Genomic DNA, 24,272 nt, shown 5'->3' on the forward strand with positions numbered 1-24,272 from the left:
TGTTTAACGCTTTCTTGTGCCAGTACAGAACATTACGTCACCGGTTGGTTGGCTGGTTGCGACTTATAGACTTACATTAGTTTACGTTAGCTAACTAGTGACAGAACTGATAACACTGTGAAAAGTAATTGACCAAAGTATGAGAAAACGAATTATGAGTCCAGTCCAGTTTATTGTTCAGATGAACACCAAGGTATCTGTAGCTGTCCACAGCCTCGATGTCCATCCTTGGATGTTCAGTGGTTGCAGTGGAGGATGCTTGTGCCTGCGGAAGTCTACCACCAACTCCTTTTACTAGTGTTGATCTGGAGGTAGTTCAGCTGGCACCACTCCACAAAGTCTAAGGTCAGATCTCTGTACTCCTTGTTGTGTCCATCAGTGATGAGGCCGACTATTGCAGAGTCGTCAGAGAACTTCTGCAGGAAGCACTGGGTGGAGTTGTGGGAGAAGTCTGCAGTGTAGATGGTGAAGAGGAACGCAGCTAGAACCATTCCCTGTGGGGCCCCGTACTTCAGACGACCCTGTCCAACACACAGCCCTGAGTTCTCACATACTGTGGTCGATCGGTGAGGTAGTCCAAAATCCAGGTTGTGAGGTGATGGTCCACTCCAGAGTTCTCCAGCTTGTCCTTCAGGACCGTGGGAAGAATGGTGTTGAAGGCACTGGAGAAATCAAAGAACATGATTCTCACAGTGCTCCAGCGGTCTCCAGGTGAGCGAGGGAACGATGTAGGAGGTGAATGACGGCATCATCCGCTCCAATGCCAGGCTGGTAAGCAAACTGAAGTGGGTCCAACAATGAGCTCACCAGGTCCCGAAGCTGAGCCAGGACCAGCCGCTCCAGGGTCTTCATCAGGTGGGATGTCAGAGCCACCGGCCTGTAGCTGTTGAGGTCCTTGGAGCGTGAGGTCTTTGGCACTGGTACAACACAGGAGGTTTTCCAGAGCTGTGGGACTCTCCCCAGCCTCAGGCTCAGGTTGAAGAGGTGCTCCATCACCTCACACAGTTGGTCTGCGCAGGACCTGACGACCCTCGAGCTGATGCCATCATGATCATGGCTAAGCTGGAAACCTGGACCCTCCGTGACTACATGAAGTACCTTCTGAAGGTCTACTAGAAGGTGTGAATGGGGCATTATGGGCAATCCCTACTTGCTACCATCACGAAACCAACCAGCTGATCTACACCACAGCAGCAGTGATCACTGAGATGAGGCTACAAGCTGAACAGCAACAAGGAGAGTAGACTTTATATCTCAAGATTCAGTTATGCTTCCTTATTTTATACAAGTAAATATGTAGTCCTTAGTGTGGCAGTTTTCAGTCCTCTAGGAAATAATTAGGAAGGACACCAGCACTGCAACATGAGTACCCAGCACTGATAGTGACATAACACTGCCTCTATCTGTGTGTGTTTTTTGTGTAACCACCAGAGGAAAGCAACTGTATGACCCTTCCACAGTCACAGAGGTCAGACCTCTGCATCATTTTTTAATGCTGCAGAGACGATGACACTTACGGAACCATGAAGGCTTTTTAAAAAGTTATCAGTGTGGGCAGATGCATACTGTAGCAACACATTCCTGCGTCAGGCGGGTTACCTAGTGTGTCTAACAGCAGAGTCAGACATAAAACTGAACAACTGCTCTGTCAACAGTAAACTAAATGTACAAGTATCACCACAGTTTTCTATAAAAACCTTTTCAATGCTGTTTCCAGCTCTTCAAGTCAGCGACGCAGCTGACAGATAGCTGACGCTGTGGAATTTACCTTGAGGTGATGCTAAAACTGTCAGTGGTTTGTTGGAGCCTAACAAAAAGGGTGACATTGTCAGTAAAAAGAAAGACGTTAGCAGAGGTGGGGAACTAAAGGAGAGGAATGACAGACAAAAAGACACGATGCAAGATAGACAGACATAAATGGAAATATTCTATTCAATAAAAGTTACATTTTATGCATCATTTGAATGCAGAATCATTGAAGAACTGTTTTTAAGAGAGAAAGAAAGATGAACAGTAAAGTGGGGAGCAAATATAACGCTACCTGAACTGAAGTGACTTTTGCAATTCTTAATGGACATTTCTTCCTCACCTTGTAAAGAAACGCATGGGAGTTTTTGCTGTTGTGTACATCAAGGACTTCTCTGTGTAGTACAGTGTACCCTCCGTGCCAGCACTGATGTCCTCGTATCCACTCTTGCCACTCTAGTTAAGCTAATAATAAATGTTTAATAGGTTAGTATTTTTTCCTCTCAAGCAAATCCATTTGATGCATAAATTGCATTAACTACTTAATTTCATTGGTAGTTTTGTGGCTCTGCAGCATTCCCTCCTTTCTGTTGGTGGTTATTTTATTAAAAAGAGCATGTATTATGTGTACCGCCTTGTTGTTTTTGGATGCTGTTTTATTGTTCAGGGTAACACAAAGTGCAGATTGTCTGGTGGGAATGGGTTAGTGATGATTGGATCTTCTTAAACTGAAAAAGATGAATTAATTGCATTATTAGATTTTGCAAACTGAATAAGCAAATATTCTGTTTGCTCACCAGGAGGAAGAAGGTGATGTCCTTTCATTTCAGTGTGCCACATCAGGACTACAATTATGTTGCCGTTGTTTCTCCCTCTTTTTAACAAGTCTTAAGCTTCGTGAAACAGTTTGTTTTTTCACCTCATCAGCTGTCCTAAGGGCTAACATTTTTGGATATAACCCGTGTTGATTGGTGTATTTATTTTATCAGGATTTAGTTTTAACTCTCTTCCTAGCAAATGTCATAATTCTAAGACTTTTCTAAGAATTTCATCATGAGGAGTTAATCTTAGTACAAGGACGCTTTGTGAATACAAGCCGTGGTTGTATTAGTCTGTTTAACAGTCCATCAGTCTATTTACAGCCACAGTCATTCAATGAAAAAACAAGATTTGGAGACTGCGGCATGACTGAGATTACTGCCAGCATTTACAAGGAACCTGACATTTTGTTGCCTGTTTTTAAAAAAACAAAAAACAAAAAGAGACCATACTGTAGTTACAGATGCATCTATAGGCTGCATGTGTGCAAGGCAAAAACACACATATGCTTGTTAGGCAACATACAAATAAAATACTAGAATTTCATTCATGCAAGTGAGAGAACATTTCCTCATGTTCTTTCTCAAATTTGCTCCAGAAACCAGCAACATGACAGACGTGATGGAAACGTGTAGTTCAGAGGAACTTCTTGTACCTAACGTACAGTATTCGAAAAGCTGGAAATTAGCTATAACACTAACTAAACTAGGGTATGCACCTGCTGTTTAGCAGTGTAAAATTCAACATTATAAAAACTCTATTAGCCAGTGCAGTTTTTGTCTCCATTGGCTTCATGTTTCAGGCCACAGGTTTCTGCTTGTCTCATACCCAGAATCACCGTTTACTTTATAGTAAATCAAGAAAACACAATTAGTTCCACTTGGAGTTGGACATCTCCCTCTTAATTTTAGTGATGTGGTTTTATAGATCTACAAGTCAGTCGACCGCTTTTACCCTGATCTCTCATACTTCTCTCCAACTATTGGGTGAATTGCCATGAAAATTTGGCATTTACATTCTCCGGAATAGTAAGTCTTATCACTTTGAGGTTGACATTTCCCTGACATTTTCCTTTGGTGAAACCAGCAAGCTTGAAATGTCTTGAAAAATAATAGCTTAAAGCAGACCATAATACATTTGATTGAAGACACACATGATCCCCTCAGGATAAATGTTATCACTCTGGTAGTCCCCGACTTCCCCGACTCCCCAACTTATCTGGACCTATCATTACTTCAGCATTCTCGTTTGCCAAACACTGATTTGTTTTGTTTAATGGTAATTACCTAGTTTTGCCACACTAAAATGTCAAAGCAAGCTGTTGTGCGCATTATCAAAATGTTGACATCAGTTCATATAAAAACTTCTTGCTTAGTTGCTTTTTTTTTTTTAAGTTTAACTGCTGCTGTCAATAAAAGGCACCAGAGCTGATCAGTCGTAGATGTGTCTAATATGTTTAGCCTTTACTGCGGACGACATGCTAGGAGTGCACATTTTGCACTCTCATATAAAAACAGGTCCTGTGATTTATTGCCACAATAGCTAACATAAATGGAAACATGTGGAAGCCAAAAGAAAAGTCATCTTTATCATTATTTTTATTTAAATTAGCGGGAACTCTCCTAGGCAGCTTTCTTTAAGTACTCTTCAGGAAAAGTTCAACAGGCTTCTAGAAAGGCATCCAAAGCTCTTCTCTGGATGTTGGCCACCTTTGTGGTCCTTTCTCCACACTGCTTGAATAATGTTGTGCTCCAGGCTCTATGGAGGGCAAAAAAACACACGCACTGGAGCACTATCCAGGTGTGCTTTTACTGCATTGAAAGTGTGTTTGAGATCATTGTTGTGGTGAAAAATGAAGCTGTTGCCAATCAGATGGGCTCCAGATGGTACTGCATGGTGGTTCGGAATCTGATGGTACATTTTTATGTTCATAATTCAAAGAAGAAGAAGAAAAAAACGGAACAACAAATAAAGACATGTCATTATTATGTAAGCAGTTTGCGTTTTTAAGAATGACAGAGTCGTGGATATTGGTTAAAGTGGGACGTACAGTAACCTGTGGAGTCAGAAGGTCCTGTATGAACGTGCAAGATATTAAATGACAATATTTTATTTTGAAACAGAATATTCATTTAAATAAAAGTTTGACAAATAAATTTGCATGCTGTCAGTTATAGTTCTGCATCTCTAAAGTCAAAGCAATCCATCAGTTGGAAAGGCAAAGTCAGTTTATAAGTCATTCCCTTTCATGGTCGGCCTTTAATGTTAAAGCTGCTGGAAGTGAAACTGGGAAAACAGCAAGAAGAAATAATGAGCAAATGAAAGCGTTACTTATGTATTTATGGCTTGTTGTGGAGCTTGTTGTTTGGCTCTTCTGCCTCAGATGAACCCTGCTTGGGATCATTCAGCTACACCCTCCCAGGTAAATTTGAACCAGCTACAACTTATGATTTCACAAGGAGCAAAAAGAGATCACAGACAAGGCTAATTCAATTGATGAGATATCTAGCATCTCTGTGTCCTCATAAGACTTCGCTTGGCTCTACTAGGGAGACTGCATCAGACTGCTGTTATGTAATCAAGTTAGCATTAAAGCTTAAGTGAGTTTGGATCCAGAGAGGCAACAGTTTTGTTTTTTTTCCTCTTGGGGAACGAAATAAAAAGGGCAAAGTAGAAGGATGCTAGCAAAGAGGTCATGCACCAGAAAAGTGACAGGAGTCAAATGTAAAAATATCAGCAGGAACGACAGGTGACAGAGCCGGAGAGGGAGAAGAGGGAAAGTCGCGCTGAAGAAACACGTAACGTGAGTAATAAAGCAAGGACAGGAAGAGACAGAGAGAGGTTGTACAAGGTAAATCTGGGCATGACGAGTTGTGTTGTGATGACAGAGAGCATGACACTTAGGGGGGAGGAACTACACCATGCCGTGCAGACATGGAGGGAGGGGAGGCTGGACGAGAGCAACTAGAAAGAAGGGAGAGCAAGAGGGAGGCAGGCTGGTGGAGGGAAATAAACAGAGTGGCCGTTCCTCCCAGCAGCCAGTCTGAGGCACACAGCTACTAGTGAAGTCTGTTTCAGTTGATTGCAGCAACTCAAGCTCAGTTCTTTTGCATTTGTCTGGGATCAACTCGTTGCTGAGTTCAGTGGGAGGCTTATAGTCGGGGATTTGAGGTCTGCAAACACAGCTTGTGTTCATGTGAACCAGGCTGAGTGGGACACGTGCAGTAACTTCCTGGGAGGCTGGATCAGCAGACGGTGCTGCTGGGCTGCATCATCTCCTGCTGATATTCCTTCAAAAGGAGCAACATGCATATCTTACAGCCGTACTGCATCAACAGGTTGGTGTGATTGCGGAAATGCATTTCTCTGCGATTGCGTGTATGTCTGTTGGAAGTGGGTGTGTGCTCTGCTGGCATCTGTGCCCCCTGTCACATGCTCATAACAGATTAAGTATGAGATGTCTGTGTGTGTTGAGTCCTGTTTATGGTCTTCGCTATCTGTAAACCAGTTTATTAGTCACAAATTCATAACAGTAGTCCAGAAATTTGATTTCCAAGGGATGATTGCATTAATTTACTTTCATCTGATGAAATGTCTGAAATCTGAAAGGATGTTAGTGATTCTGTAAGCCTTGCTAGTTTAACAATAAATCTGTTGTGAGTGCATGTACCACATCCAGATCATTCAACTGATGCCCCAGGACAGAGCTCTAGACCAGCTCCTGTGTCTGTCTTTGCAACCACATAATTGTTTCCATTTTCACAAAATGTATGTTATATTTTAACAGAAATGCACTTTGGATAGTTTCTATTTATTTCTTTGTCAAAGGGAATCTCATTAAGGCAAAGGTTCTATTTAAAGCTGCCGTAGCATGGATGCCAAGTAGCTTGTTACAAGAGTAGTAACATTAACAAATCAGCCTAAGACTGCTTGTTCAACTAACTCACAAAGTTATCAATTAATTAATTAGGTAGTTATAGTGTTTAAAATCTAATGAAGATGGTAATGGTTTAAACAAGCTCATTAAGGGTGTCACAAGAACCGATCATTACAATACGTTTTGAGACCAAAAGCCAGGGCAGAAAATCCTCAGAACTCCAGGGGACATCTATAAGAAAGTTGTGTACACCCACACACAGTGAAAACTACTGTCATTGGAAGATGGGCTAGTCCAACTGTCGCAGTATCTCTGTCCCAACTCATTGATAAGAATGGCAGTCAAAGTTGGGTATGGTGATATTTGATATGCAAAAGACAATATGCGAAAATGCTGCCCTGCTTTTCAGAGCAATTAAGGCTCATTTTCAATTCAGTGACGCACCTGCAAGAGATCCATTGTAAGGACTCAAGCTGACTGAGTTTCAGCTCAACATGTAAAATGATCTGTGCATTTCTTTTTATCCTAAAATTATCCAAAAATGCGTGTTACCGGTTTGTCTGGCAACAAAATAAATGTTCCCATTTCAAAGTAACATCCTGCTACCATCCTGTCAGGCATTCAAACAAACTCATTAACGGGTTTATGTTTAAGGACACATTGGTTTGGTATGAAAGTAGATATTAAGAATGATTTTGGTACACAAATCAAACGCAAAGATTTGTGCTCTGATAATTGTCATATATGACTGATTGTTTGCTCTAGCAGTCGCCTTTTGCGTAGATTTGCAGCTTACTGAGATTCACAACATATCAGGTTTTTCTCATTGATAAATGGCAGACACCACAACAACTTGCTAAAAAATATATGTATAAATACAAAACTGTAATTGTTCACCCTTCTTCTCTATAACCACCATGGAGACCTCTGAGGGCTGGACGTCTTCAGCCTGTTCTGTTCTGCTGCCCCCATAGCGGTCAGGAATAAATGGTTGCAGCTTTATGATTGCAGTTTTCAAAAGACGTAAACTTCCTCTCCCCTGTGGATTGTCTTTTTTTTTTTTAAGTTGGATTTGGATTTCAAGTAGCGCTAAATCATTCTCTGGAAATTTTTCCAAACCTCACTAACTTGCACATTTGAGTTATTCCTTCACATTGTAGAAAATGTATACAAGAGCTGTCAACACTGACATAAACTCCAGTTCAGTTTACATTGATCAGCTACCAGAGCAGGCAGTTTCCCACCATGTTACTGCCTCACCATGTGCACTGCTTTAAAGATAATATGTTTCATGGACCGTGAAGAGCAGCAAGAACTGAAAAAAAGACGTCAGAGGATTTTTTTTCTTTTCTTTTTTTTAGGTTGGAAGAGCAAAGTGGATTTGACAGCCAGTGAGCAGGGGGAAGGAGGGACGACAGTGGTGTTACCTAATAGTGTTGATGGAAGTTGAGGGAGGAGAAGAGGAAAGAGGTGGGGCGGAGGGAAAGACAGAAATCACTGGGAGGATCGAGGGAATATAGCAGTAGCTGTGAGCCGACAAAGTGACAGTGGTTTGGAGAGAGAGCTTTTAAAGAGACAGAGAAAATGGGAATGCGAGGGGTGTGGAGCAAACAGCCAAACATGTGGATAGATGGGGGGGAAGGGAGGGGGGGATGGAGAGAGTGTGGTAATCCAAATCTGCTGCAAATAACAGAATTTGTCATGTGAGCGTGATAAAGGAGAAGGATACAAAATTATAGAAAGCGACAGAAGGTGGGGATGAATGGTGCATGTGCAGTCTTTAAGTGGAGAGGATAGAGTGGAGTGGCCTTCATTTCCATGCATGGGAAGCATTGGTATGATTCAGTTTTGAATCCGTGACCAGAGTTTGTCAGTAATCCCCCAAAAGTTAAACTTTGTTGCCTATCAGTTCATTTGTCCATCCAGCCATTCATAGTATGCTAACATGTGCAGAATGCTTGCAGTACAAACTGACATTAGAGCCCGCCATAAATGACGCGACAACACTCGGTAATTTGTAAACTATCCTGTTCTTATTCTATCGTTTTATTTGTTTGTTTTTAAACCGGTCATTACCGTGTATGGTCAAGTGTTTGATCTGTGCCATTATCGACTAACACTACTCAAGCTAGCTTGGGTAGCATAGTTCGTCAAGTAAGGTTAAACAAGGTAAGAATTTTGCCTAGCAACAAAAAGGAAATGGGCTCAAACCAAAGTCTATTTGCAGAACAAACTCAATAGTGCAGCGAAATAACAAGATTCAAATATACCAGCCTGTTTCTGCTGTAACCATAGACGAGGCTGAAGTGGCGTTTGAAGAGACTGTGCTGTATTTGTTTACCATGCATATTGTGGTGGTTTGGATTGCTAATTAGCACCACGCTCAACCATGACTTTAGCAAATTTATTACAGGAACTCATTTTGGGACCACGTGTTGAACATATTTCAAAACAAGCAAGACAAGGAGACACTGAGATCTTGAAAGATCTTAGAAATTAAAAACATTTTCATCTTTTTTATTACTTAGTTTTTAATAAAGGTTTTACGTATTTTAACAGAAAAGGAAAACAACAAACAACCAAAAACAACAATAACAAAACAAGCAGTCGACTGAAAAGCACAGCTTTTTCCCACAAAGCAATTCTGGCAGTGAGAACATGACTTTATATCCATGAATTGACAGCACATATACAGATGTAAGAGCAGCCTCGGAGAGGCATGCAAGAGTTTATATAGATGTGGGTAGGCACAAACAGGAGAAAGGAAGAAAAAAAATTCTAATTTCGGATATATTTCAACCACTTGTCCCATCTCGTGGTATAAATATTAGCTTGCAGCCTTAACAAAAAGGTAAGTTTTTCCATTTTATGAATCTCCTCAACAACGCTCAACCAGTCGACCAGAACAGGGGGGTCAGTACATTCGGCAAGTACAAAAGGACATCATCAGCTATTTTGTGTTCTCTTGAATTAACTACGACCCCATGAATACTATTATTTTCTCTTATTGCCTGTGCTAAAGGTTCAATGTAAAGAGCGAAAAGAGTCTGAGACAAGTGACAACCTTGACGAGTAGATCTTTAGAAATTAAAAACATTTTCATAGCAAACTAACAGCTCTTATATAATGTCAAGTGTCAGACTGGTTACCCAGCAAACCAAATGTAAAATGTAAGTCTGTGCTATGACTGCAGACCAACATATTTATGGAGAGGATTCCTTTAAATATCTAAAATGCAGCATAGTTTCCACGTTTCTCTACCAGTTTTTCTAGCAGTGTTATCTTATGTCTTTTTTAATGTAGTTAATTACCAAAAAAAACAAAACAGAAACTGTCTTTGCATTATCTGACTTGGAAAAAGAAATCTTATTAATGATCTTTTTCCTGAAGCTGCTATAATGTTATCTTTTTTTAATCACTTATGTCTTTTTTCCCTTCCACCCTCTTCTCCTCCACCCTCCCAGATGGCCAGATGTGCCGAAAAGGAAGAGAAAGAACAGCCAGTGCTCAGTGAAGAGCATGTCCGGTAACTAACTTCATTATCTCTGCCTCACTCGTGTTGTTTGTGTCACCCCCCACATGGAAGTGAACACAATTCAAAGCATATTTCCTCTAAGACGATGTCTTTTGATGTACTGCTGGATTCGGCCAGTGATTGGTTTAAATCCGTGACTCGGCAGCTCCCCTGGGTTTTCAGTGGTGTCCTTATTGTCAGGAATATGATTATTCCTCGTCACCATTGTATAGTTTCCCTCAGAGGCCTTGTTGAACACAAATCAGCTAACCAAGGGGGATTGGTTAGGCAGGTCTATGAATGTTCAGGACTAATCTTTAATGGATTATATCAGAAAAGAAATAGATGTATGCAATAATCATTATTCATGTTATGGATAAATAAACAGAATCAGCATTTATTTCTACCTGTAAACTTTGTATTTTGTTCATGATTTTTTTTTTTCCTGATTTAATATGCTAGCCTCAGATATCGTCGAGCCAAATTAATCGGGGCAAATGTAGTGTTTTCCATAGTGGTAGCTTGTGGTGTAGGGGTGCTTAATTACAAATCTGGATTATGAATTGTATGTATTGAAATTGCAAAATCACAACAGTCTTTGAACCTAGACATGTCTTTAATTAGGCTCTTCCTGCGCACTAAAACTGGAACGTTCACATTTAATACAAGGTGGGCCTTAATGCTGGAACCAGTGCATTTCAAAAGATCCAACTTTTACTTGATGGCTAAAGGTTTGGGCCACACTTTTCACAGTAGTTGCGTGTGGTTTCAGACAATTTAACATTTTCCACAGAATCCGTAGTTGAGTGTGCTAGTCTGCTAACGACCAAAACAGTCACAAGGAATTTTTGGATGCATCACTGTCAGGAAATACACTTTTTCCCGAGATCCCAATGGTTGCCAGTCACCAATTAGTTGGTAGGTCTTGTACAAGATAACTGTTACATCACGACCAAAGCTATGTTGCAAATCCCGTCTGTGATGAAGATGCAAAGACTTCTTGTAAACCACTTGACTCAGGAACAGCATTGTTCGTTCACTTTTATATGTTTATTATACATTATCGCATGAAATTATACAGAATCAGAATGGATCTACTTTTTTTCCTTCTTCGCTTCAGTAGTACAAGAGGATTGACTGAAGAAGTATGCTCCCTGTGGAGCAGACTTTACTTTTGTGATTTCCAGCAGCGTCTGTACATGTGGGTTATTGTTTGCACCTGTGCTTTGGGTGGTTGGTGGTCCTTGTGCAACTACATGACAGCTTAGAGGTTAGAATTCTTATGTACGTTACATATATTCATATTGTGTGACTTCAGAGGATCAAAGAGTTCAAGGAAACTTCTGAAGAGAAATAAATTAGTCAATGAAATGTGAAGATGAAAAGCATATTTCATGAATTCTGGGAATGTGAGTGTAAACCTTATAAGCTGGCATGATATCGGAGTCTGCGGGGAAGACGGCCTGTCTTAAAGTTGCAAGAAAAAGGTTGTTATACAAGGATTTAATTAACCGGCTTTCCACTCTTAATCTTTGACCTTAAGTCTAAGTCACATTTACAGACAAAAGCAGGGAAGAAAAACTTTGTGCGAGTGATTTCTCCAAAAGGTTCTGGGAGTGAGGTGCTCCTATTAAGGAGACTGCAATTGTTGGTTATAGAGCCCCCCTCCCCCTATTAGTAAAGCCATAAAAAATCTGTTTACTAGTCTTATCATCTTTAAAAAAGGCTGGCTGGTGTGAACTCTTCCTCAATTATTGCTCAAAACTTTTAGACGACCTTAAAAGAGGTATGAAGCTGGCAAAGGCTACAAAAACAAGACTTGGCTGTACATCAGTCCATGGATAGGCAAACTGCCCACAAATGGAGCAAAGTTCAGGACACCAAGAACACAACATGCAGTCCTGGCAGATTGGAAAGAACCCAGCGTTTGGAGTAAAATGTTTGCAGAAATCCCTACACTTAGCTTTAGTCTTTGTTCATGAAAAAGCACGTAACGTGAAGAGACAAAAGCTGAGCTTTTGCCTGACACTGAAAAGGTACTGCACCAAAACATCATCCCCACCGTGAAGTGTGGTGGAAGTAGCATTGTGGCTTAGAGTTGATTTCCTCAAGGCCAGGATCCTTGCAGTCATTGAGGGATATGGGAATTCAGAATTGTGTCAAAACATATAAGATTATAGGAGAATGAAGCTTCTGATCCTAAAGCACACAAGTGAACAAATATCAGAATGGCTGAAAAAGAGGAAAACTCTGGTTTTGGATGTCTGTGAAGGTTCTCAGTCATCCAGGTCATCGTAGTCAAAGGAGCTTGCAAAGAAAAGCGTCTGGACTTCTTTAAGTTGCTTGAAGACGTTTCACCTCTCATCCGAGAAGCTTCTTCAGTTCTAAGGTCAAATGGTGGAGAGTCCCAGATTTAAACCCAGTGGGAGTGACCCCCCACAGAGGGACAAAAGGACCCCCTGATGATCCTCTAATCGCCTGAGCCAAGGTGTGAAACTGGGTGTGTGTCCCAATCAGCCAGAGTTTCGGGTGTGTTCATTGTGAAACCTGGCCCCACCTTATCATGCGAATTCCTGAGGTCAGATGGCCCAGGATGTGAGTGGGCGTTAAGGCGTCTGGGGAGGGAACTCAAAACTGGATTATAGATGGCAGAGAGTTGGCCATTCCTGGGCATTCCTCACTGCACTCTACAGCATCTGGTTTTGGAATGATCAAATCAGAATTCTGACCTTTGAGATGGAGCTTGCTGTGTGATGAGAAGAAATATCGATGAACTGAACTCTCTCTCATCTTGATGTGCAAGTCTTGGCAATAATCAGGTTGTGTTGTCTGTAATTGTGACTAAGATGAAGTTTAATCGTCTGACTTCAAAACTCACATGTTATTGGTATACTGTCTTATTCTTGCAACTGTGTATATGTTTCATCTGGTATCACAGTCTGTAGGGGCCATGTATGCAGGTCTTTCATTGAGGCCCCTGTGATAACACTCATCCTCGCCCCTCCTTTCCTTCTCCACTCCTCCTCATCACTACTTCTCCTCTTCTTCTCTTCCTCCCTCTGACCCCATTCATCCTGATCTTCCTTTATCACTCTTGCCCTTACGTCATCACGCCTCACCATCCATCTTGCTTGTACTCCCTTGTTCGCACTCCTTCACCCATCTCTCATTCCATCCTATCTTCCTTTTCGACCTCCTCTTCCTCTCCTATAGCTCTTAGCGTCTCTGTTCCAGGGTACATCCCCAGCTACCTGGAGAAGGACGAGCCATGTGTAGTGTGTGGGGACAAGGCGACTGGGTACCACTACCGCTGCATCACCTGTGAGGGCTGCAAGGTACATAACACCTCTGTTGTATCAACATGGTGCAGATATTAGTTTGTCATGTATTATACACTCTGACAGCTCTGGCAGGAGGTAGAGGTGGCTGATCCAGCTCTAAAATGACAGTTAACATCACCACAAAGGAACTTATAAATCTGAAAGCAGTTACTTCAATTCTTTGTTATCTATATATCACCAAGTCAGAACAACAGTCATCTCAAGGCAGTTTATATTGTAAGGTAAAGACTTAATATAATCGAAAGAAAACCTCAATAATCACACAACCCCCTATGAGCAAGCACCTGGCAAGAGTGGGAAGGAAAAACTCTGTTTTAACAGGAAGAATCTTCAAGAAGGAATGGGTTCAGGGCAGAAAGGCAGGACAAAAGACACACTGAGGAAGAAGATCTAATGACTAAACACAGAGTGCAAACTGTATAAACATGTGGAGAGTGAAAAGAGTGAATGAAAAAAGTGTTTCATGGAAAACCCACAGCGGCCTGGCCTGTTGGAGCATAAGTAAGCAAGATTCAGGCCATAGCGATAAGTTTTATCAAAAATGGAAGGTGTAAGCCTAATCTTAAAGGTAGCACACTGTCTTGTAAACTGATTTCAAAGAGCTACAGGTAGCTGAATAGTTAAGCGTGAAAAAGCTCAGTGTTCGAAACACATAAACGTGAAGTTGGGTGGGCTGCCCAGGTATCATTTGTGCTGTACTTTAGTACTTTTGCAGATAGTGAACAGTGTGATTTGTAAGTTCTTTCACTGCTAACGAGCTAGCCCCAGCCCGTCATGTCTTCTGTTGCCCTACCAGCAACTGACTTGTTCACTGTTATGATGACATTCAGCTGTTTCTCCAGGACGTCTCTTGTCTTGGACAGACTCCAACTCCAGTGCCATAGGCTCCCGCCGCCTCTGTAGGGTAAACATGAGAGTCTGCATAAACCAAAATCATGTGTCCCTACGCCAAGCTAATTGAAGCTGCGGAGGAAAATGGTACAAAAGTCCGTCGGCTCCCTGACGAGGCAGCTACGATTACTCCTCCTGATTATGTTTCCTTTCACCTGCATGTGCCTCCACTCCCACCTCACTCTAAACATACAAATTGCATTTACTTCTTTAGGAAACACTGAAGGATCAGTAAGAAAGAACCATTGTGAGCTCAATGTATTTTCGCAGCTAACTGAATTATTCTGACGAGGTTAGCTAGTTCCCTCAGGAGTTTTTTGTTCAATCCGGAGCCGAGCTGAAAGCTACCATCAAAATTCATTCTCCAACCTCAGATTTTAGTATGTTCAGGCTGTCTCATTCTTAATGCTTTGTATTAATCCACCTCAGTAATATCTTACACCATTTCTTTCACTCGTACTGATGCAGAGCTGTGTTGTTGTGTAGATGAAGATGAGCTCATTCTGTGCAGCTACAATATGTATGTAGTCAGAGAGCTGAATAGATGCTCTGCAGTGGAGAGGAGCTTTTTCTCAGGATAGCATACAGCAGTTACATAGCTCCCAAACGCCCCTGCAGTGTTGCTATAATTTGAGTATTATGCAACCTTTGAACCATGTTAACAAGCATTCATGCAATTTCAGTAGCAATAGCCTCTTTGTTACTTTCTGATCACGCCACAATCCATCCTACACAATTTAGGTTGTTAACGATCCTCATGTGACTGGGCAGCATGACTGGTTTAAAAATATTCAGTTTTTACTATTTAAAGGAAATCACTTTAGTCTTTATTTAGTCTGTTTGGTACCACAGTTGCTGTACTCCCAGCATGAGTAAGAATGACGACTTTGTTTGGGACTGATTGCAGCCCAAGATGAAAACGCATTTGGTGTCCTAATATACACAGTAGGTGAGTTTGACTGAAAATCTGTCACTACAGTTCACATCAGTGCTGTCAGACTGGTCTCAGTTCATAAAACCAATTAAAGTTGAGTTTGATGTGAAGTAGAATGGACCAGTAACACCACTGCCTCATAAGCTACGCCAAGTTTTCTTCTAATGTAAACAAGTGGTTTTTGAAAATGCTCATATTTATAAACCCTTTCCACATGAGCAGATGAGCAATCTGACACGTGTTTAGAAAAATAAGTGCAGTTTCACATTCACTCAAAGCAGCCGGCTCTTTGATAGTAAGAAGGCTGTAAAACAAGGATTCACACACAGGAAATTAACAGTTCCACCTTAAATACTCTAAATGTTGTTTAAAAAAATGAGTTTCTCAGCACAAAACAAGAGTAAAAAGCCCCATCCCCCTGTGCACTGCAATTTTACAAAGCACAGCCAAAGAGTGGAAAGATTGGTTCCTTCCATTCTGTGATCGGGCCTCATGTCTGACACGTCTGATAGCGTCTTTATTTGTCCCTTTTGATTTGTGGGCTACAGAAAAACAGCCTTTTATGATGTTTAGAATCCAGGTGTTTAGCAGTTTGACATTCAGGGAAAAATCACTAAAGGAAGCACTCATCCCCCCTCCCTTCCAAACGCCTTCGATGCTTGTTTCCTGAAGGGGCAGCACGGCGGGTCTGTGTGCCGCGCTGGAATGGTAGCGCTGTGCAGGGCGGCTGCTGTGTTCGCTTCGGATTACTCCTCAACCCCCACCCACCCCTGTGGCTTGTCATGTCTTCACAATGTTGTGCTGTGGACATTTATGTGCTTCTTGTGCAGAGGAGTTTTTTTGTTTCCTGTTCTCATGCTGTCCTACCATGGAAGCATAGCATGAGTAGGGGTCTCTTTTTTTCCTCTTGTACTTTCCCCAGTGTAGTGTACATTTCAATGTTTTTTTCTGATTCTACCAATCTCTGACCTGTATCCCCATGTAATGTTTGTGCTATATGTGTAAGGTCGGGGGGGGTCCTATTTCACTGCAGGGCAACCTGCATGTGACGAATAAAGCTTTGATTGATTGATTGATTGATTGATTGATTGATTGATTGATTGATCAATCTCCTGTGTCAAATACAGTGATATGTGCCATACTGTACATTAGTGAGTTGCCAGCAGACTCCTTGATGGCTGCCACAGAGGTGCTGAGAACTGATCTATTATCTGAGGACTGGCAGCAGCCCCTCAAACTGGCTGCAGTTATTCTCAATATAACACACTCACAGGGAAGCAACATTTAAATTTAAATGTGTTTCCTCAGGCAGAAACACTTGTTTCGTATTCACTTAACTTTCAAATAACAGAGTAACACTTCCTACCTCGCTCCACTTTTGGTTCAAACCAGGTCTTTGTAAACCACGTCTGCTGTGTTATTCCAATCGAACCGTCTCGTGTAAAGCTTGCGAGAGATGTTCAGTCATGCCATCAGTTCATTACTTCACGATTTTTGGCAAGCAGGATCTTGGCTCACAGTCACCAACATGCCTTGTGATGTGACTCATTTAATGAACTTGTTTTATTGTAATCAGAACACAAGAACATTTAATTGGTGGATTTAATTTTCACAACAGTTCAATTCATTTTTATTTATACAGCCCCAATAACAGCAACAGTCACCTTAAGGCGCTTTATGCTGTAAGGTAGAAACTACAATAATACATGCAGAGAAAAACCCAACAATCATATTGACTCCCTATGAGCAAGCACTTTGGTGAAAGTGGGAAGAAAAAACTCCCTTTTAACAGGAAGACACCTGTTCCCCTTTCCTTCTCCTCAGGGTTTTTTCCGTCGGACCATCCAGAAGAATCTCCATCCGTCCTACTCCTGTAAATATGAAGGTTGCTGCATCATCGACAAGATCACGCGCAACCAGTGCCAGCTGTGCCGCTTTAAGAAATGCATCTCTGTGGGCATGGCCATGGACTGTGAGTTTTTGTTTGTTTGTTTTTAAGCTCGTCATAGATTTTAGAGAAAAGGTAATGATTTTTAGTTCACCGAGGTTCATTTATTTAAAAAGCAGCCTTCTTACACAAAGGCAGATTGAAGGTGCTGTGCAGAGAAAGTAACTCACACTAGAAAGCACAACAGAAAAGTAAAACAAAAAAATTACAACTAGTAACTAGTAAAAATAAATATTTCACATAGAAGTAAAAAAGTAAAATAGATTGTGTCTGGCAGTTACGGTGCTAGTTGATTGTAACTTCTCAGTTTTATCTGCTGTGTTGGACTTTTAGAGCCAGAAGTTACTCTATTTAGAAGAGAAGGTGATTAGTTGTTAATCTGATAATGCCTGCAAGTGTGCTTAGCTACGGGCATTCATCAAATGTACAAGTGCTGATAGCTGCTAACCAGTGCTGAGTAATAAAGTGATAAAAATACTACAATTTTACTCATCAAAATCAAAATGTTCGCTGTGTTACCTCACAGAGAGTCAAATTGTTGCTCAGTTAATTCCACTAAAATGTTCCAAAAGACAGCAGGAGCACAAACAGGGTGAAGAGGTCCAGTTCAGAGGCTAGAGTTAGCTCCCTGATTTGTGACACCTGTCAAACCCCTGCACCGATCTCAGCATCCAGATGGATTGATTAAAAAAACAGAAGAAGAAGAAAGAAATCATGCACTGTGTCATTTTTATGTAAAGTGAAGCTATGCAGTAGTTTTTGCTACTTTTGTGTTGGCTTTATCTTTTTCGGCCCACGTGAGCAGTGCACATTGTTACAGTGTTTGGCAGTAGCTGTGCCTGAAGCTGTGCTGGCATAATCATCTATAGCATCTATAAAAATCCTTCATAAAACAAGCTAACGGAGCTTTGATTAGCATGAGCTAAGCTAGCTATCGGCATCTAGCGTTGTTCGCATACAACTACAACAATCAGTCATCCTTATCCTCAAGCACAGAGAGGGAAATATTCATCACAAACAAAACAGAACGATGGATCCACAGCCCCATTCAAAGTAAGTGAGAGGCAAGAGCATCGAAGCGTGAAACCCGTGCATGCGTGGGTAGCCTGAGCCTTTTGTTCTCACATAAAAACTTTGTACTGGACTCTAATTTGAGATGAACAGTACACCCTTTCAAAATTTGCAAAAAACGTGTTACTGGGTGTTCACACAGATTTCTGCACAACGTTGCAGTCTAACTAGTTAGAGTGATGAATAATGGGGAACTCTCACATGCTCATCAGCATCTTTGCAAGTGCATCTGCTTGTGTGGATCTAGGGAAGGGTTTGTTTTTCCCAGGATGTTTAAAAAAAACCTCGCACACACATTCAGACTATTTGTAGCATATTTACTTTATGTTTGTTTTAGTATTTGCTTTAGCAGCATTAGTGCTTTAAATTTGTAAGCCATTTACTGCAGTGGATTAGCAGAGGAGGAGACTTCAGTCACGTCTGATAAACACACTCAGTGTCACCAGAGCTCCTTGCAAGCACGAGGATGGCAGTGTACACAAAAGTAGGTGCTTTTATTAGCACTGAGTGCGTAACCAGGATATCATCTGTGCAACCTTGTATGCAAGCTGTTTGTGCCTTTATACAGCAGCATATATAGGATTTTACTACAAAGTGTTATGCAACAGAAGTAACATCTATTTGTGATTATTCTCCGCTTCTGTTGTCATGTTTGGAACACGTTTGCTAAAACTGATTTAGCCCGTGTCCTTACAGGAAGGGATTGATTATTACTGACTCTGAATGTGCACAGAGTACTCATGTTGGAAGAGAGCTGTGATTATAGGCACTCGGTGAAAGAGTCATCCAGGCGTAGTGCATAATTAGCCTATTAGCAAAGTCCTTTCAGTGTAAAACCTACGATCAACAGCTACTGCATTGGAAAGGTTTCCAGCTCAGCTGTAGACAAACGTATCAGAGCTCCTCGGTCCAATAATGCATGTTCACTGTGCCTATTTTTGACTAAACTGGCAGGCTTTCCATAAAGACTCATCTCCCACAGAAAAAAGAACAATTCCATGTTACTGTGTCCTTCCTGCCCCTGTCCCTGTCTGATAGTGGTGTTGGATGACTCAAAGCGCGTGGCCAAGCGCCGTCTGATCGAGGAGAATCGCGAGAAGAGGAAGAAAGAGGAAATGATGCGGATGCTACAGACGAGGCCAGAGCCAGACACCGCAGAGTGGGAGCTGATCAGGATGGTGACCGAAGCCCACCGGCACACCAACGCCCAGGGCTCCAGCTGGAAACAGAAGCGCAAATTCCTGGTAGGCTTTTAGTTGAGTGGACATCGCCTTTAGGCTGAGCACTGTTGCATAAACTAGAATAGAAATCTTTTCACATGAAAGTCAATAGCAGTGTCATGTTCAGTTCAGAGAACTGAACATGACACTGCTGTAAAAAGTGATGTAAAGCTTTGCAGAGTTTTACATCACGCTGTTCGTCTGTGTCAGCCGTGGCTGTGGCCACCGAGGTGCCGTTTGCACCTTAATTGCCAACAATCGCTCTTTTGCGTCATGCAAAAATGTATTTATTACACACAGATCTATTCAATGTGACCGAGAAGGATCCCGTGCAGGAAAAAAAACTTCCAAACGGTCCAATAATGACTGCCTGCACACCCAAGGTGCTTTAGAGATAACAAATATGAAGATTATAGAAAGCAAAAATGTAAATTATACAGCAACAGAGATGGAAAAAGTATAAAGCATCATCTTAGATTATGAAAACGCAGCAGAAACTGCAAAAAAAATTACATAACACAGATCTGGGCATTTGAATCGGGCTGCTGTTTGGTCCTCGCAACAGCTCCTTCCTTCTTTCATGTAGCTCGTTATTCCAGAATTCAACAGCGCCTTGAAAGTCAGTTCCACTTCAGATATCAAACATCAACATAAAAGAAGGCGACTTCTTTTCATTTCAAAAGAAGCCGTTTTGAGAGCTCTCCTTTTCATCATGGCCAGCTTGCTCTGTGGCGTCCCATGTGATCAGTGTAACGTGCAGGCGCACGTGCTTTAAACCTCAAAAGGTTACCTTGACGCAAAGGTCAGATGTTTGTTACCAGGCAACAGTTCCATGAAGGTAAAGACGGCTTTAAAGTTTTTAACAGTCTTCAGGTTACAGTTCGATTCAGCTCACTTTTATTTATGTAGCGTTCGCCAGCAACTGGAAATAATTTCTTAGGCATTGTGCTCATATTACAAAAGAGCGAACATTCATGTGCTTAAACTAAAATAATGCAACGACTGTGATGTGATTTGCATCTTGCACACACCGCTGAACAGTTGGCATCAAAGACCAGAAACATGCAGTTTTAAATATTTGTTTCCGTTTTGTAACATCATAACGTAACATTGTATATGCTGCATTTACATTTATATTACATCGTGTTCTTCTAAAGCTGTAATCTCCTAAACCGACTCCATTTTTCCTTGAGCTTCTTTGATACGCCTCCTCTGCAAAGAGAATCAACCCACAGGCCGGGCGTTAAGCGCCTCATTCAGCAGATATTTCTTGTGGTATTTAATAGTTGAACAATGTCTCCTTTCTAGCCCGATGATATTGGCCAGGGTCCTATGATGCCCACTTCAGACGGAGATAAGGTGGATCTGGAAGTCTTCAGCGAGTTCACCAAGATAATGACCCCTGCCATCACTCGCGTCGTCGACTTTGCCAAGAAACTGCCCATGTTTTCAGAGGTATGTGGTATGCGTGGGGCTTTACATCACTCTTTGTTTTGTATTTATCTTCAGTCTTTGATTCTGCTTGCACATCACGTCAGTTTTCCAACTTTCCGATCACTCTCGCCTTTTATGCAGTGATAACTTCACAAGTCAGGATCCTCTGCCTTGGATGCTGTGTGTGTGCTCCAGACAGACTCGAACTTTTCTTCACATCCCGCTTACACAGGACTAGATTTATAGTACAATAAAACAAATCTGCTTTTTATGTGGATATCTTTAATATGAAACATTAGCTGTAAGATGGATTTCGTCTGCTATCAGTTTGCAGCTGAACAGGATTAAGTTAGCATGCAATCTGTTCGTGATGACAGAGTTGGGATAATCGCAAAACTGTTGCTGTTTATATACACAAAAGTTTCAATGTGTCACAATGGCAACTCTTCAACTTAACTTTCCTTCAGCTGGCCCAGTGTGTTGCCTTCTGGCTTGGATATCATGAACTTTTGGGTGACCCCAGCTGTCATCAACAGAAATTACATGAAAGTCGGGTAACAAGATCAGTTAGCAGTACAGATTAAAGAACCTCAGTAAATAATGTGCAACATTTAACTGAAGAGGCTTCTAAAAATCTGCGATAGTATTGTTTAAGTTTATGCTGCATTCAGTAAGAGACAAGTTTTAAGAGAAACATCAGCAGCAGTCTGATTTCTTACTCTGTGCCCCAGGAAAGGTTTCATTTTCCCAAAATGTCAGCTCACACAGTACCTAAATATAGCCCGTCTACTTCAAAGACAAGAACAATTCAATCCAGCGGCTTTAAAAATGTGTCGCTCTCTCGAGCTTCCACTTTTACTGAAATTAACACTGTGAGTTTCTTTATTGTCATTTCTTTAAATTCTGATTTCCACTTTGAATTTAGACGGCTATAAATGATTTAACATTGTTATCTAAACTACACGTGTGCATACTCTGGTTTCACGGTAATGTTTAAAGGCAGACTGTGAGCGTAGCTCGCCGTTAAAACACTAACAAGCTCGTTAACCTAAGCTGGGTCTTTTGATTGGGAACTTCCTCCATCTGAAGCTTTTGTCCTGCTGCGTGTCAGCTGGGATTACACCGACTAATCCACCCCACACCCCCACCGCTGTCTCCCTCTCTCTCTGTATTAAGTGGTGACTCACCACTTACTGATATTGCTTTGCTCTCTGTGCAAACGATCTGTGAGCAAGTGCCATCGCATGTCTTCCCACCTAACTGAGTGCACTCATCATGTATATTGTAGGGGCTTCCTGGTTACATAAAGGCAAAGGACTTGTTGTGACTAGAATATTATAACCCTTCAACTCTTATAATGGGGTGGAGGAAAAGCAGTCCTAATCCATTTCACTGTGTGTTTCTGTTTGTTATTGTGAAAGAGTCGGGACACTGTGTCAATGTAAATAAAAACTGAAAAGATCATTGCAGTTGGTGTAACTTTATTTTTGTAACAAATTGCTAGCTAGCTTTTAGTTACTATTATATCATCAATGTCTCAATAGTTTAGAAAACAAACACAACTGTTGACTTCCAGGACAGACTTTTCTGATTGAAGTTCAGCATTGTCTCATTTCCTGACAAGCTCAAATCTTGTTTCCCAGCTGCCTTGTGAGGACCAGATCATCCTGCTGAAAGGCTGCTGCATGGAGATCATGTCACTGCGTGCTGCTGTGCGCTACGATCCCGACAGCGAGACTCTTACTCTAAACGGCGAGATGGCTGTGAAACGCGAGCAGCTGAAGAACGGCGGGCTGGGCGTGGTGTCGGACGCCATCTTTGATCTGGGCAAGAGTCTAGCACAATTTAATCTGGATGACTCGGAGGTGGCGCTGATGCAGGCGGTGCTGCTCATGAGCTCAGGTGAAAAACGAATATTGTTACCATCGTCTAAAATCTGTTTAAGAGAAAAGATGTGATGTTTGTCATTCGACACTGGTTTTGTTAGATTTCAGGTTGTATTCCCACCACAATCTTTACACTGAAAATATATTCATATATGAACCAACAAGTGAGGATTTTTTTTATCTTTTGTGGTCTTATGAAAGAACACAATTTCTTTTTCCCTGAAACATGTTTCAAAACAAAACAACAATGATTTTTTTTTCACATTAATGCGACACTATGTTGGAAACTAAGTCACTGTTGCTACATCACACAATGAAATTGCTCCACTCACTGAGTACAAATCAGCCAATAATAGCAGGATTGATTTGTCTTCTCTTTTTTAATTTTATGGTTTGGTAGGTTTAAAAAAAACATTAATAACATTACTTGATGTTAAATCTCAGGTGTGGTGGTTCTGACCGTCTACGAAGTCAACCTCAGGATTATAGTTGCTGTATGCTTCTGCATGCCACTTTGCAACCCCACTCCACCTGGCTCTTTTGTATTGCTTGTACAGTTTTAGTGTAAATTATTTAGTGCTTCAAATGTTCCACATTTTATCTTTTTTACAGATTAATTTAGCAAATTATTAAAAACAAAAAGCTAAAATATGTACATAAGTATTCACAGCCTTTGTTCAGTACTTCGTTTAAGCACATTTTGGGGCATTTTCTTTTGCAGAGTGTCTCTAACTCCATCAGATTAAATGGGGAGTATCACTGATCACTGCACAGCTATTTTCAGATCCCTCCACAGATCTTCAGTCAGCTTCAAGTCTGTACTCTGATTGGGCCACTCAAGGACATTCACATAGTAGTCCCAAAGCCCCCCTTTGTTATCTAAGCTATGTGCTCAGGGTCATTGTCCTGTTGAAAGTCTGAGGTTCAGAGACTCTGGAGCAGGTTATCATCGAGGATGTCTCTGTACATTGCTGCATTTATCTTTTTCTGCCTGCTGCCAAAAACATCCCAACAGCATGATGCTTCCACCACCATGCTTCACTGTGGGGATGCTATTGGTGATGAGCGGCGCCGGGTTTCCTCGAACACAATGCTTGGCGTTCAGGCCAAACAGTTCAATCTTTGTTTCATTAGACGAGAGCATTTTCTCGTTGTCTTGGAGGTGTCTTTTGTCAACCTCCAGGCGGGCTGTCATGTGCCTTTCACTGAGGAGTGGCTTCCATCTGGCCACTCTACCAAACAGGCCTTATTGATGGAGTGCTGCAGAAATGGTTGGCCTTCTGAAAGGTCCTCCTCTCTCCACATAGCAAACCTGGAGCTCTGTGGTCACGCTGAACGACCATTGGGTTCTTGGTGATCTCTAAGGCCCTTCTACCCTGATCGCTCAGATTGGCCGAATGGCCAGCTCTAGGGAGAGTCCTGGTGGTTCCAAACTTTTTCTATTTATGGATGACGAGGCCACTTTGCTCATTGGGACTTTCAATGCTTCTGAAATTTTTCTGTACCCTTCCCTAAATCTGTGCCTCAATACGATCTTGTCTCAGATAATTCCTTGGACTTCATGGCTTGGTTTGTGATCTTTTCAGATCAT

General features: G+C 41.5%; 1 protein-coding gene across 7 annotated transcripts in view; it reads left to right on the plus strand.

Moving 5' to 3' along the window:
- LOC113021416 (thyroid hormone receptor alpha) overlaps window positions 1-24,272 on the plus strand; it is a 106,458-nt gene that overhangs the window by 75,698 nt on the left and 6,488 nt on the right. For 4 of the 7 annotated variants that reach the window (XM_026166063.1, XM_026166064.1, XM_026166065.1 and 1 more), the window contains 6 exons: window positions 9,907-9,968; window positions 13,170-13,291; window positions 16,947-17,094; window positions 19,180-19,385; window positions 20,670-20,816; window positions 22,439-22,697. In XM_026166063.1, coding sequence (XP_026021848.1) covers window positions 9,907-9,968; window positions 13,170-13,291; window positions 16,947-17,094; window positions 19,180-19,385; window positions 20,670-20,816; window positions 22,439-22,697 — 944 coding nt within the window. Of the gene's footprint in view, window positions 1-4,717; window positions 5,904-9,906; window positions 9,969-13,169; window positions 13,292-16,946; window positions 17,095-19,179; window positions 19,386-20,669; window positions 20,817-22,438; window positions 22,698-24,272 lie in introns of those variants that run through there. The other 3 variants (XM_026166070.1, XM_026166068.1, XM_026166067.1) reach the window with 3 other exon arrangements.

The sequence above is a fragment of the Astatotilapia calliptera genome, chromosome 4 (assembly GCF_900246225.1).
Source record: "Astatotilapia calliptera chromosome 4, fAstCal1.2, whole genome shotgun sequence".
Taxonomy (NCBI): Eukaryota; Metazoa; Chordata; class Actinopteri; order Cichliformes; family Cichlidae; genus Astatotilapia; species Astatotilapia calliptera.